Here is a 15,258-nt window from a genome sequence, read left to right as displayed (position 1 = left end):
TGTTAGTTACCCATAGTGCAGTTGGGTAAGTGACTGGTGCTAAGATGGCTGACAGCAAGGAGGGGATTTCGGGGCTCCAGGAAAAAACAGGTAAACAGACGTTTCAGTTTTGAATAATGTATCAATTGAGTACTGTAGACATTCGTCTGGATTTGTTATACAAAGAGTTCGGCTTCAAGTTGATTCACCTTTTTGTTTCTGAAGTAGGTGTGATGACGTCTTTCTCTCGTGTTAGACATCTTTGTACCATAATAAGTACGTATATTTAAACACATTTCCTTCGGAGGATGTGTAGAAAATATATTTTTCATTGAACTTTGTGGTGCGAATCGAATATTCTTATAAATACTGCTTTGATTTTTGTTTAGCGTCAATTATAACTGGACAGTTCCAAGTTTTAAAGGACAGATGTGGCCTTTGGGTTGGGCAGATACATGCTTGAGCACTTAGCTGGTATTTTGATTCCGGCAAGATTAAGATAAGACATCGGGTGACAGTCATCAAAGATTAGTTTGCGAGAAATATGCCAAAATGAGGATGGTAGCATGTGTAATAAACATAGTAGATGCACATAAAGTTTGATACACATTGCATATGTTGCGGTCAATACATGAATGATAAATACGGATGGACCAATTTGTTTGGTGATACCTACTGTACGGAATTATTTAACTGACGATATGCTTTTCAATTTCTTATAAACTGTTATGAGTTGGTATAGAAATTTAGTATGTTGTGGTGTACTGTTTCAAACAGAAATGTTCCCTAGAACTGGCTATTGCATTAATCCTTGCAGTAAAGTTGTTGTTTACTACTTTTTAATTTGCATGTCAGTTCCTTGGTGCTAAAATCTGGCTATAGACAGTATAAAAAAAGTGCTGTTCTTAGAAATGGTACATAGAATGCCCAACAATAAGTGAACATTATAAGGTTGAGATAGAGATCAAAGGCAAGACATCACTTATAAGCAGATAGTACATGTGAATAAGTTATTGTCTTTATGTGAAGTGTGGACACACATGCATGGTTAGTCATTGTTATAGTAAGTCACTGGCTGTGTTTTTATAACGTTAGATGTGTTATTGTGGTCTTATGGGTTACGCATAATCAGGTAAGTGGACACCATTGTTTTGGAGGAACAAGGCCATATGTTTCTCCAAGATGTTCGTGTTCATCTGCAAGACTGTGTAGCTTCATAACATAGAATAGCACAATATCAGTCTTTACTGTTGTGGAAACTTGAAATATTGAACCAGCACAGAAAGTACATGGGAATTGTGAATGGGACTCAGTTTTCTAAAATAATTATTTCCTAGGATTGTGTTTTTGAGATGACATTGACATATGGGGTGGGGGAGCTAAACATAGTTGGAAAGTTTAAGAGATACTGTGTTTCGAATTCTGTCAGCCACTGGTCTGCTTCAACTATATAGAAAATAGATATGACAAATATTTATGCTGGTTCCTTATACTGTATAAAATTGTAAGTTATAGGACACCTGTAAGCTGTGGGTGACTTATTCTTGGCCTGATATCCTCGTAGCCTGCATAACATCAGTCTTATTTATGCACTGATCTGGTTTTTTATGTATATCAATATGAAAGAAGAGGACTCAGGCATCCATCTCAGTCTCTGTGTTGAATTGGTTGTTGTGGTATATGCTGTTAACAGTGGTTAAAGAAATCATTCCTCCCCCCCCCCCATGGTGGTCGAATGAGAATGTTCTCGTGAAATATGAGGAACATATTTTACGTTACTCAGCCTACCTATATGCAAGCTGTGAGGAGCCCCCTTCCTAATAATAACAGAACAAAACCTGAGTTAATCTAACTTATTAACTGAAGATGGAGGAATCAGGTTTCTCTGAAACAATGCTAACCAACTACGAGACTGCACTGTATGGAAAGCCCCCCCCCAAAAAAAAGGCCCTTTGACTTGTCACTGCCACGGAAACTTTAAATTTAAAATTTTAGTCGGTAAATTCCAGTTTTGGCAGTAAATCTGCAGAACCCTTGCAGAATGACACAGGAAACACGGTTCAGAAGGTGGGGCAAGATGTACAGGCAATTTTTTTCCACAAAATATTTGCAGATGTACCAAAACAAGAGTTCTGGCATTAAATATAGCTGATCACTGCTCATGTGTACATGATCAGAGGCACTACCAGAAGCTGTGATGCCAATATTTAGGAGCTCAGCTGAACCAGAACTAGGGGAATGTTGGTAAACGCACAATTTTGTGTTTATGATCGGGTTTCAGCCTTTAATATAGGTAATACTGGTCGGGTGGATGTGATGCAGAAGTTTGGAAATAGTCTAAGGATCAATATGTTGAATATGTCATGAGATCTGCAAATATTGAATACAGAAATGAGACTTTGATGCTGGAAACATATCCAAAGAAGCAGGAGGGGTTCACAGGAACCAGGAAAGTTCCAGCAAAGATGATGAATGTTCTGATGATCCAGAATGTGGACCAGGGATACATTAAGGTGGTCTCTCTTACTGTCCATTTTCCCCACAGCTCTGCAATTTTGCAGATATTTACATGTTCTTCCCAAGAACCATTTTTCACAGAATAATGAAATTTTTATTAAGTCTTTTGCTTTTATTTGTAAAGATGCCTAATTCTTGTTTTAAATCTGTAACACATAAACTATGGAAATTGTTAAGTAATATTTTCTCAAAAATGTTGAAATATTAGGGACTTTAAACAATAGAAGTTTTAGTTTTTTAATGTACCTTAGTATCGTATCCTAAGATTTAACATTATGAATGTGAGTCTTTGCAGTTGCACAGGTTGTGTAGTTTTGTATGGTAAGACTGTTGAGAGTGGTAAACTGAAGAGTATGTAGAAACTGTTATTGTCTGCTTTAAGCCATCCCAGCATTTGTGTGAAGGGACTTAGGTAAACCATGAAAATCATGGTCTATTGGCCACTTTCTTTGTCGCTATCAACATAATCATCTCATAAACTTTACGATGTCTCAGTAGTGCTTCATTTTTAGTCTGCCTGACATTCTCAGTGGAAAAAGATCTCCATTCTCTCTGCAGAGGTGTGTGTGTGTGTCTATGTTCCTTTCAGCTATTGAACTGACTGATTTTCATGAAATTGGATATGAATATGTGCCACAGGAGGATTGGAGCCATCCTCAGCCTCACTCAATTTAGTTTCCTTTACTTTGTAGTGACCATGTGGCACATGCAAAACTTGTGAGGTGACAGCGTACCTGGAGCCATTCTGTGACGTATGGAAATATGTGCAAAAAATGGATAACTTAAATTGTTTATAATGACAGTGTGGCAGCTGCATGGAATCTGTATTTGGCATTTGGTTTGGTGTCAAGAAGTAATTATCACTTGTGGGTCATGCCTGTGAAATCTGATATGGCGGTAGATCGCAAACACACAAACTCATTATTAAATATATGTAGTTTATAGGCTAGCAAGTAAATACATGGAGATGAAGTGAAACCTTTTGGTTATATCCCAGCTGGCAGAATCAGTAAGTAGAGTTAACAAGTTATTCCCACTGCCACGGCCGCCGCTGCCGCCACCATCACCACCACAGTAATAATAATAAAAATAATCTGTAATATGTTTACAAGCCATAAAGTAGTTCTGTTACCAGTTGGAATTTGATCGACTAATCTTATTTTCTCGTTTGATTTCAAATTTATATTACTGAAATATAACACAAATGAGCAACAGTAACAAATCAAAATTCGATACAGGAGGACATTAAGAGGAGATTGAATTCGGGTAATGTTTGCTATTATCCAGTCGACAACCTTTCGTCTTCTCGTCTGCTGTGTAAAAACATAAAAATTAGAATGTACGAAACTATAATTTGCTTGTGGTCCTGTGTGGGTGTGAAACTTGGTCTCTGACATTAAGGGAGGAACATAGACTGAGGGTGTTTGAGAACAAGGTGTTGAGAATATTTGGACTGAAGAGAAATGAAGTGACGGGAGATTGGAGAAAACTGCATAATGAGGAGCTTCATAACTTGTACTCTTCTCCAAATATAATTAGAATGATCAAGTCAAGGAGGATGAGATAAGAAATGCATGTAGCACGAAAGATGGGAGAAGAGGATTGCATATAGGATATTGGAAGAAAGCTAAAAGGCCATTAGGAGGATATAGACGTAAGTGGGAGCATAATATTAAACTGGATCTTAGAGAGATAGGATGGGGTGGTATGGACTGGATTGATCTGGCTTAGGATAGGGACCAGTGGTGGACTCTTTTGAACACGGTTATGAACCTTCCGGTTCCGTAAATTGTTGGAAGTTCTTGAATAAGCTGCGTGACTGACGGCTCCTCAAGAAGGGCTGAGCTCCGTGAACATTTTGCAGGTCTGCATACTGAACCTCCCTGTGCAGTCCCTGTACACCGAAATCCCCCTTATGTGTATGGAAACGCGTGGGTTTAGTTTAATTTTACTCTTACGAACATGCGTGTGTGATTCGTGCCTCGAACTAGCTACAGTCGAGCGCGAACAGTGCGGAAAGCGTGTCTTCTTCATTGTGGTTCTGGGTAAAGAAAGTGCACGGTCAGGATTATTTGCTTGCACTGATATCGATAGAGGATACGACCATCTCCGGAATGTCAGGTACATGCATACTTCTATTATATAGATCCGTCGTCCCCTGTGAATGTTGGAGATGGTATTTTGGTCTTACGTATGTGCACATTTGACTGTAGTTTAACACGATTCATAATACCGAATAAGCTGGCTGGAAGTAGTATGCTTTGAACTTGTATATTTGGGTTCGATTCTCAGCCGGGACAACTATCACGACCGAGGTTTTTGTAATTTTCCGCAGTCCCTACAGGAAAATTCCGGAAAAGTGCTAAAAATTAGGTAATTGCCACATAGTTTGTCAACTGATCTGTACGGCATTCATGGTAGTAGCTGATTTTTGCATTTAGCCCCCTTTGCATGGCTAATCTGCCCTCTGTCGAAGAGCTGAGAACATGTACGCCAGTTTTATTACCCACTTTACTTAACAAGGTAGAGGAACATTTTCGAGGAGTGTGCTGGAAATGACGTACTTCAGTCTCATTTCAGTCTAGGACCTGGCATTCTGCATACAACATGGCTGTCATACTTAGATCTCGGAAAACACACGCGTATCTTTACCTGCACAGAGAACGTATAAGATGGCGTAAAGCCGCAAACTGGTTTGGTTTTTGACAGTTTAGCAGACTTGTATGTTACTTGGCCAGCCTCCAGGAATTCTACAATACTTATAAACTACTTAAGCCTGGAGCAGGGACTCGAAAAGAGAGGAAAAAATGGTGAAACGCGATGTGCTTGGCCATGGTGTGTCAAGGTGAACAGATTTAGCCATGTGATGCAAAGAACAAAACCAGAAGAAAGAGACCAATAGGAAGACCAAGACGTAAGTGGGCGGGTAATATTAAAGTGGATCTTACATAGAATGGTGTGGTGTGGACTTGATTGATCTGGCTCAGGATAGGGACCAGTTGAATTTTCTTGTGAACACGGTAATGAACCTTCGGGTTACGTAAAATTTGGGAAGATGTTGAGTAGCTGCGTGACTGGCGGCTGCTTCTCGAGAAGAGCGCAGCTCCATGGAGTTAGTTACATGCAAAGGACAACAATTTACAGTTGTAGCTGAATTATTGTGGTCTCTTAACTTAAGCAGAGGTGGCTTCATGATCATTATAATATACGTAGGATTCCTCATTGAGTTTCACAGCTGTGCGAATTAATTTATTTTGCGTATTCTGCACCAACTCGCTCCGTACCAAAATGGACGTCATTGTACATTTTGGAAGCCAGAATTTACCTCATAAACCGAGGATGGTTAATTTATTCTTAGTAAGTAATTACTTTACAACATGTTCTCCATAACGTCCGGATCGGCGCTGGGTATCACCCAGCCTCCTATCCAATCTGTACGGGGGCTGTGACCTAGGAGAAGATCGGCAAGGGCGTGAAGCTGACCACTCACTCACATCTAGGGCCGAGGTTAAGAATAGTGATGCTGTACCTCCACAGCCCTTACTTCCCCAAGGCGTGGCGCTTAATTTAGCCTAGTGATGAATTTCCTTTATACCTTTAAGTACTTCCTTTCGGTATGGAGTTCATAAGATCATACGTCGTTAGTAGTGTCACATGAAGCTGAAAACTCGAGCCCTGATACCTGTCAGAGTTGCATACATTTATGTACATTACCATGTTCATAAGAGCTCTCCACTGACCTCTCTCCTAAGCCAGATGAGTCCAGTTCACGCCCCTGCATCCTGTTTCTTTAAGATCCGTCTTCACATTATCTTCCCGCTTACTTCTAGGTCTTCCTAGCGGTCTCTTTCCTTCTTGCTTTCCCATCGAAATCCTATATGTATTCCTCTTCTCTGTGTCTTCTACATGTCCTGCCCATTTCATCGACCGTGACTTGATCATTCAAATTACATTTGGGGAAAACACGAGAGAAAGAAATGTTAATGTATGAAATTGCGAAGAGGTCTGTCTTCTTGGATATAACGCTGTGTATTCCGTTAAAAGTCAGCCGACTTTTCGGAGGAACATCGCCTCTATCAGGGTCGAGAAGGAAGGCGGCGTGTTCCTCCGAGACGGCGGTTGACTTTCAACGGACTATACGGCGTTATCCCAGAAGATAGAACTCTTCATAACCACCGCTGTGAGCTGACATATTATTAAATGGCGTTCGCGAATGTGTTATTTATTTAATGGACACCAGCCTTGAAAGAGTTTTATTGTAGAATTAATTTCCGGGGAAGACAACTGAATTCAGTGCCGCTGCACCTGACATAGGCCTGCCTGCGAAATGTTGCTCAATCTTTGGCTTAGTCGTGTGCAAACGCTTGATTACTGTATTGTGTAGGTAACTGGTTTAGCTTTATGTTATGAAAGAGGGGAAACAATTGCCAGCCAGGCATCGCTGCAGAGATATCTTATCACCTCTTGACCGTAGAGATTAACGAGACGCCATATATCGTCACGCAAGTATCGATCATAATCCACCGTTATTCACAGCCGATCACAGTGGCCGCGCGCTCTAAGGCATGAACTCTCTTCTCCCGCTCCGACACTAGGATCGTGGGTTCGAATCCCACTCGAGGCATGAATATCTGTGCGTTTATTCTGTGTTTGTGCTGTCATGTGTGTTGGTAGCGCCCTTGCTACAAGCTGATCCACCGTCCTAGGAGTCCTACCGACTGTATAAAAAGATTAAGAAACTGAAAATCGGCCAAGGTCCAACAAAGGGCTGTAGAGCCATAGATTGTTGGCGTCACAGGTAGAACAAGTTAGGACATTTGTTGGATTTTAGGTTCTCGCAGTGGTGGCTATGAGGAGTGCTTGTACGAAACATTACTAATCTTCCAGACTACACGGCGTCACGTCCCAAAAGATAGCTCGTATTGTCTCCCCATACATCCTGAATTGTTAATCTGAAGAAGTATACACTTCCGTGAGGGTATATACATGTAATGCAGAGTCGCATAGAAAGCATTTCTTCTGACTGATGATAATTGAGCTTTTGAGGCCAGAGATGTTAACAGTATGATCCTAATGGACGAATGCATAGTAACCGTACAGAATGTAAGGGTACATGTTTCGCTTGCATTTGGTTTGCTGCTTCTGAAATTTAAACTAATTTTTCCCCCGTTTTAAAGTGACGACTGACACGGCTCCTATATGGTACTTTCATTTATATTTCAACTCAGAACCACTGAGTAAAGCAGGATTATAATTTATTAGTAGTTCAGAAAATATAGCCTCGAGTGATAGGATGAAAAATTAATAATGAGTTACAAAGGACGTTTAAGGTAGCGGTCGTGTCCTATTTGAAATCCTATCCCGGAATTTTCCTTGATGGACTGAGGACAACGAAAAACCTCAGTCAGGATTGCTGGCGCACGAACTGAGATTTGAACCCGGAACTTTCGGACTGCAAAGCAGGAGCGCTACCTACTCAGCCTGGACGTTCCGTAATTTGCATTATAATTAATCTGTTATAAGTAAGGTCGGTCTGAATTCGTTGGTCTCGTGTTTACCAAGTCGATTGGACGTCATGTCGCATCTGAGTTATGTCCGCTGAATATGGGGGCACGTGTATGCTGCTGCTGCTTTATTCTCCTGATCTCGTTCGCCCAACCAATTAAATGAGACTGATGTTAGATACAGCAAGTCGAAGGAAACATACATACACATATACACCGCGATGTATTCACGTCTGGACCGCCCTTGGTAGCTCCCGTAACCGGCACATTCTATATAAAGCTGACAAAAAGAAAAATTCCGTGGCTTGTAGTCCGCAAGCGAACCATACCGACCGAACGAGCGCCGCTTGTCGGCGAAGTTAGTCCTAACTTTAGCGGATAGAAGGTGTCACGTGGTCAGCGCAACGGTTCCACACGGCCGTAATCTCAGTTTTCTAGACCGGAGCCGCTGTTTCCTTGAAATAGCTCCTCAATTATCCTCACGAGGCTAAGTGGACCCCGTTCCAGACCCACACTTCTCAGAAAATCTGGTAGCGCCGGAAATCGAACCTGGGACCTCTGGATCTGTAACCAGGAACTCTGACCACTAGACCACAGAGGCGGTCATATAATGCTGACGCGTCATGCAAATTGTTTCTGTAAATAATTCGCCTTATACGCATTAGGAATGTTCACAGAGAATTACTGGGGTTTTGGACTTTTTCCATCGTCCGTAATTTTAGGTACTAGAGGACACGACGTTTCGGAAACTGTATCTGTTTCCGTCTTCAGGTGAGAAAGGAAGACACCGACTCAGTTGGGCCCCTTAGAAAGAGCTAATCTCAATCACTGGATAAAGTCCAAAAATCCAGTAATTCTGTCATCCACCATCAGAACCCTTTAGAATCTATTAGGAATGTTGTCTGTTCTTGCGACTGTGGTAGGATTTCAGAGTTGGGAGCAACCTGTTATATAGCTTCTTATCACAGGATAGAATAGAACGTAAAATCTTATGCCTGGAACAGGATTCGATCCCGCAGCGTCGTCTAAGACCATGCAAGCCTTATAACATCTCGCTCCGATAGGTCTGACCCTCTGCAAGTTCTGTCCTAGAGGATAAATGTGTGTTCTTGTATCGCCGGGAATTTTTGAACAGTTATGTTGGCTTGCTGTTCCACAACGGATGTTTTTCCGTTGCATGCCCTGAGACCTTTGTCACCGTCAGCTGTATTGCTGGTACGCCGGATGGCACTTTGACACCTGGGTTTGCAAAAGGGATGCTAATTTCATTCGATGGTTCCGTTAACGGTTGCATAATGAAGCCTCATGCACTGGTTAACACCAGAAGCCCCCGTTCCATTAATCATTTCAACCGAAACACTGTGTGAAGGTGGTGCATTTACCGGTCTCTTGAATAATCTGACATTTATTTCTTCGCAGTGTATTTACAAATAGCTTGCTCTCTCGTCTTCATTATCCATCTGAAGCCTTAAGTTCGTACCTCACAGGAGCCTGGATAGCTCAGTCGGTATTGCTACTAGGCTACGGTTTGGACGACCGAGCAAGGATAGCAGATTCTTCTTTTCTGCAGAACATTCCGATTGGCTCAGGAGCCCACCCAGCCTCCTGTCTGTTTCCCAGGAGGAAAAGCAGGGACGTGAAGGTTACCACTGACCACCATCTAGTATCGAGGTTAAGAGTGATTACGTCTTCACTGCGTGGTGCTTAATTAAGCCTAGGAATAACTTTTTTTTTTACCTAGGTTCATACCTCACATGAAACATGCACTCTATAGGTGGACCGGGGAGTGACGGTTCACTGATAAGATGTGACGCTGTATAGTTTGGCAGATAGGTACAGACTTGCTCCCTCCATTTGCAGGTTCCTCGGAACTGTTGGTATATTGTCCTTGTTACCACATAAGAAGTTACGTCCCAGAATACAATAGGCTTAATTTTCGCAGTCAGTCCCGTGAGGACCTCAGGTCCCGCAAATTTTTGTCACCACGTCCAGGCCGCTTGTGGTAGTGACTAATCCTTTATCCAGAGGGTGCCGGGGACTCTGTTCCCCGAGTAAAGAGGCCGGGAAGTGAAGTTGAGTACCAACTTCTATTTCTGTGGAGCTATGCATTCGCTCCCTCTATACTCTTCATGGCGTGGTAAGCCTTATCTTGCCGTACAGAAAATACACTGCACCTCTCTATTATCATTATAAAGACGAACTTGTTAATGAGGTAAAAAAGGGAAAGCTGTCCCTGTAGCAGGCTGTGGAGGCCCATAGGGTTGTGAGACGTCGAGGCTCACATTTTCTACACAGTCGGCTTGCACATGGCGGCGAGGTCAGCCTTACGCGCCGCAAGGTTGTCCTTTACCCACAGGAAGATTCCTGGTACTCATTTATGTTAGAGGCTGAGTCGACTCCAGGGCCATAGTGCGGCAGTAAAGATTAGGTCAATTGAAAGACCCAGTGACCTCAGCGGGAATCGAACCCGTGACCTTTTGGCTTGTAGCACAGTGCTTCAACCAGCTACGCCACCGCGTGTCCTCACTTGTTAATGATGTTTATGGAATTAATCGCTTTTTCATTGTGAACTTCGCGTGGAACCGTGAGAGTTGTGTTAGTGTTAGAGTAGGCTTACGGGTAGCAGTCATTGTGCTTGGCTTTGTTAATTTGCTGTGTGTTCATGTCTGACGATTATATAAGAAACTTTGCCGCAGTTGAGAGGTAAGGCCGTCGAGACTGTGCCCGGAGGAAGTTCTCACAGGTAGGGAATCGCGTCTGTGGAATGCGCACGAAGATTCCTTCAGCCCTCTCCCTCTTCTCTCGACTGCTGTCGAAAAAGAAAAAAGTGATCAGACTTCCGAGTCAGTGAACGACCATCATGCTTGGTGGGTTGCCGGAGATACAGGGCGCGAGGCACAGTATGCGGGTGTGACAGCAGCCATTTGTTAGACATAGTCCGCTCATCTGAAACTTCCTGGAAGATTCGTCGTAATCAGGTAGTGACGTGGATCGTTACGTCATCACTCGAAAGTTACTAGATTTTGTAATCGACAAATTTCCGGTATTCATACGATGCCCATATAAATCCAGATATGATGGTTTAATACTGCGTCACCTGGTGGCACAGGATTTATTTGGATAGATGTAATAAGAATGTGGTAAGGTAAATAGAATATGTGGATCTATACATTCACTCCCCCATACTCCTTCATGACAGTGCTAAATTAAGCACAGGCACAACTTTGCCTTTACTTCTATGGTAAGGTAAATGGTAAAGTTACCCCTGTGCTTTGGCCGCGCAATAGCTCAAGCGGTTAGTCGCTGGTTTTCCACTGTGGCGGCCCGAGTTCGATCCCGGGTCTGGCCAGATGGGATTTGTGGTGGACAAAGTGGCACTGGGGCAGGTTTTCTCCGAATACTTCGGTTTCCCCTGCCAGTTTTTATTCCGCCAGTTACTCCACAATCACCCTCACCTATCATCTGGGGCTGGTACAATAGGTCAGAAGTGGCCGCAGTACAAGGGACTTAGTCCCACCCCACTAGCAATAAAAATAATAATACCCCTGGTCTTAATTAAGCACCACGCCATTAAGACGTATGGAGCATTGAAGGTATAGCTTCACCATTGCTCATGTCGGCCCTAGGTGGAGATAAGTGGTTAGCTTCACGCTCCGACGGCTTTACTGCCGTGGAAAGCACCCACGGTACCCATTGGATAGGGGGCTGAGTGGGCCTGGGAGCAGGCCTGTATGCTGCGGAATACGGAAAATTGTTTTCTCTCTCGGGATTCGAACTGCGGCCGTCCAATCCTTAACCCGTCACTATATCGACTATAATAGGCGTATGAGTATCCTCATTCAGCCGTGAGATTGTAACATCCAAAAATGATACCCATTCAAAATACGGGTTTCACGAAGTTCTTAAAAATAATATTTATTTTTATTATTAAAATTCCTACAGCCGACGACACAGAGGCAACTGTTGGCAGATCTACCTACCGGCGGAATTATTACTACCTGCAACCAGAGCCTGTAGCGCTCTATCGGCGAGACGTGTTACTATAATATAGCATGCGGCATCATGACGGTTTTGTTGTGTGGAGAGATGAGCTCTTTAAGAGCTAGCAGAGAACTGAGGGCTCCGCTTGGAGCTCTTTAGGAGCTAGCAGAGAACTGAGGATTCCGGTTGGAGCTCTTTAAGGGCTAGCAGAGAACTGAGGATTCCGGTTGGAGCTCTTTAAGGGCTAGCAGAGAACTGAGGGCTCCGGGTGGAGCTCTTTAAGAGCTAGCAGAGAACTGAGGGCTCCGGTTGGAGCTCTTTAAGGGCTAGCAGAGAACTGAGGGCTCCGGTTGGAGCTCTTTAAGAGCTAGCAGTGAACTAAGGGCCCAGGTTGCTGCATGCTACTTGCTCGTTGCTTGATTAGCGTGTCTTCGACACCGAAGCTGAAGCAATACGTTCCTCCAAAACATCTGTAAACTTCTACCGAACTAGGTCGCGTCACATCCCAGAAGATAGCACTCCAGTCTATAAATCTGAACGTAGTTTTGGAGTGTCCGATGGAATGGTAGACTGTAGACTGTTTGTGTTTGCACGTAGTCTGTGTCGTGCGGTACTGGTAAGGACTGGTGTCGGCGAAGTGAGTAGGCACAAGCCTAATGTGATGTCACTGTGTGTCAACAGCTCAAGCTCAAGTTTTTTTTTAATGTAAATAGTAGATGAAAGGTTCTGGAATGTATATCCCTGAAGTGACTTATGCCGAGCAGTGGCGGATTGTACAGAATTGTGAAAACGTCATATCCATGCGATTTATGGATGTAGCCAGAGTAGAAATTTCGCTCTACATGTGGCTCACATATGTTTTTATGTAGGTCGTGTGTGAACGTATCTTGCTTGGCTGCCCTTCTATTCAGTTGTCTCGGTTTTCGTCGCCCATTTTAAGCGCTCCTGTTTTTGGAACTAGAATGTATTCACCGTGCACCCACCTGTGATGAAAAAAGGGTAAAGTTGTCCCTTTGCTTAACTAATGAAGCACTGCGCTATGACGACGTATGTGGGAGTGGATGTACAGATCCACATATTTTCTTGACCTCGGCACTAGTTGGAGGAAAGTGCTCAGCCTCACGCCCGTCTCTTTACCCTCAGAGAGAGAGAGCCCCCAGTACCCATTGGATAGGAGGCTGGATTTACCCTAGAGCCGGTCTGGACGTGGACAAGAAAAAATTCTTGGCCCTACCGGGACTCGAACTTCAACCCCTCGGTCGTCCAGTCGTCCAGTCGCTATTCCGGCTCCCATCTATGATGAATAAATTCTTTAATATCGAATATGTCTAACCGCTCAGGCCTTAGTGAGGGGCACATACATGCGGACAGCATTAAAAAGCACTCGTTTTTTCTCATTGAGGAAGTGGCATGAAAACGTGTACGTCCGCCGAAAGCTCAGTATTGATTTTTCAAGAAACTAAAAACCCAAATTTTTCGGAGGAACTAAACTGCACAGGTAAATTAGTATTTTTGATAACTAAACGATATTTTTGCAGCAGTATGTTGGCGACTGTTTGCACGTACTGGTTTTACTATTTCAGCATAATTGCCAGAGTCCAGCTCGTCCAGTTCTTATGAAAGCTCGTAGTGCAGTGGTGTTTATCGTGTAAACTAGTCATACAAATCGGAAGTTATCCTTTGCATTAATTACCTGTTTGACGACTGATCATTACGTACTCGTTAATAATTTGTGTTATAACAAAACTTTATTAGAAAATTCGTGGTTTTAGTCCGCAAGCGAACAATACCGACCGAGCGACCGCCGCTTGTCGGCGAAATTAGTGCCAACTGTAGCGGATAGAGGGTGTCGCGTGGTCAGCGCAACGAATCCCTTCGGCCGTTAGAAAAATGTATTATCCTTTTAAAATGCAGTGGTTACTGTATGCACCACTTTAACATATAACAATTAATTTTGCCTACAGTGAGTTTTGTGTTTCGTATGATTCTTAGAATAAACAGCGATTGTTCTCCTATGTAACATGTAATTGAGATGCAGTGTTTTCTGTGAGGTAGGGTAAAAGGTAAAGCTATCCCTGTAACAGGCCGTGAATGCCCATAGGGTCGTGAAACATCGAGGCTCTTAAATTTTCTCTAGACAATCGGCTCACAGATGACTGTGAGTTTGTCAGCCTAACCCGCGACCTTCTGGCTTGTAGCATAGTGCCTCAACCAGCTACGCTACCGTGTGCCCCCGCTTTCTATGAGGTAGGAAGTACATTTTTAAATACTACTCAGATAATGTCAGACTTAGAGGACTTACGTTGCTACGACGCGGCGATGGAAATATAAATGGTGCAGACGCCTGCCGTAACAACTGTATGTAGGACCTATCCAAATTCAGGAATATGTAATGCAGCTGTCGCTCTCTCCAAGGTTTATGTCCATGAATGCTTCAACTAGTGGTTGAATAAGGTGAAGTCCCCACGTTTGATGAAGTCCCCACGTTTGATTAAGCACCAATCCATGAACACGTATGGGGGAGTGAAATAGATGGAGCTGAGTGCAGCCTCCATGCTTATTGGATAGGAGGTTGTGTAGGCATCAGAGCCGGTCTGGACGCTGTGGAGAAGAAAGAAATCTTTTACGCGTGTCGGGGGTCGGATCCAAATTCCTCAGCCGTTCAGCCTGTCCCTATGTCGACTGAGCAGTCTCTACTCCTGTTAGGCACTCTGTACTTAAGTATGGAGTTGAGGCCTTCTTGAGACGCCGCCAATTGTGCAGCCACTCAAGAATCTCCCAGCATTTTGTGGAACCCGAAGGTTCATTACCGTGTTCTCATGAGCCCTCCACTGGTCCCTATCCTGAGCCAGATCAATCCAATCCATGCCATCCCATCCTATCCAAGATCCATTTTAATATTGTCCAATNGCCGCCAATTGTGCAGCCACTCAAGAATCTCCCAGCATTTATGGAACCCGAAGGTTCATTACCGTGTTCACAAGAGCTCTGCAATGGTCCCTATCCTGAGCCAGATCAATCCAATCCATGCCATTGTAACCGCTCACTTCCTTTTTGTGTCCTTTTCGTTGTGCGCCACTCCACCACCGCTCACTTCTTTGGGTTCTTTACTTTAATCAGTAGAGCTGGGTTCCTATCCCAGGGTCTTATAAGGGTCTGGCTCGGACAGGGCAGGAAGAACACTTCACTACAATCACCCACCTTTCGACGGTTGCACTTAGTAGTCCTTTAATCCCTTCCAGCTTTCTGCATACAACTGAATTTATTAATACTATTG

General features: G+C 43.4%; 1 protein-coding gene across 2 annotated transcripts in view; it reads left to right on the top strand.

Annotated features, from left to right (window-relative positions):
* The first annotated feature begins 5 nt into the window (after positions 1-5).
* LOC111868862 (MAP7 domain-containing protein 2) overlaps positions 6-15,258 on the top strand; it is a 210,648-nt gene continuing 195,395 nt past the window's right edge. Inside the window, exon 1 of one of the 2 annotated variants that reach the window (XM_023859894.2) lies at positions 6-90. In XM_023859894.2, the coding sequence (XP_023715662.1) occupies positions 45-90 (46 nt within the window). In that variant the 5' untranslated portion in view covers positions 6-44. Of the gene's footprint in view, positions 91-4,526; positions 4,618-15,258 lie in introns of those variants that run through there. The other variant, XM_023859896.2, reaches the window with a different exon arrangement.

The sequence above is a fragment of the Cryptotermes secundus genome, unplaced genomic scaffold (genome assembly GCF_002891405.2).
Source record: "Cryptotermes secundus unplaced genomic scaffold, Csec_1.0 scaffold523, whole genome shotgun sequence".
Classification (NCBI taxonomy): domain Eukaryota; kingdom Metazoa; phylum Arthropoda; class Insecta; order Blattodea; family Kalotermitidae; genus Cryptotermes; species Cryptotermes secundus.
The sequence above is the reverse complement of the archived record's forward strand: the minus strand, read 5'-3'. Positions and strand labels throughout refer to the sequence as shown.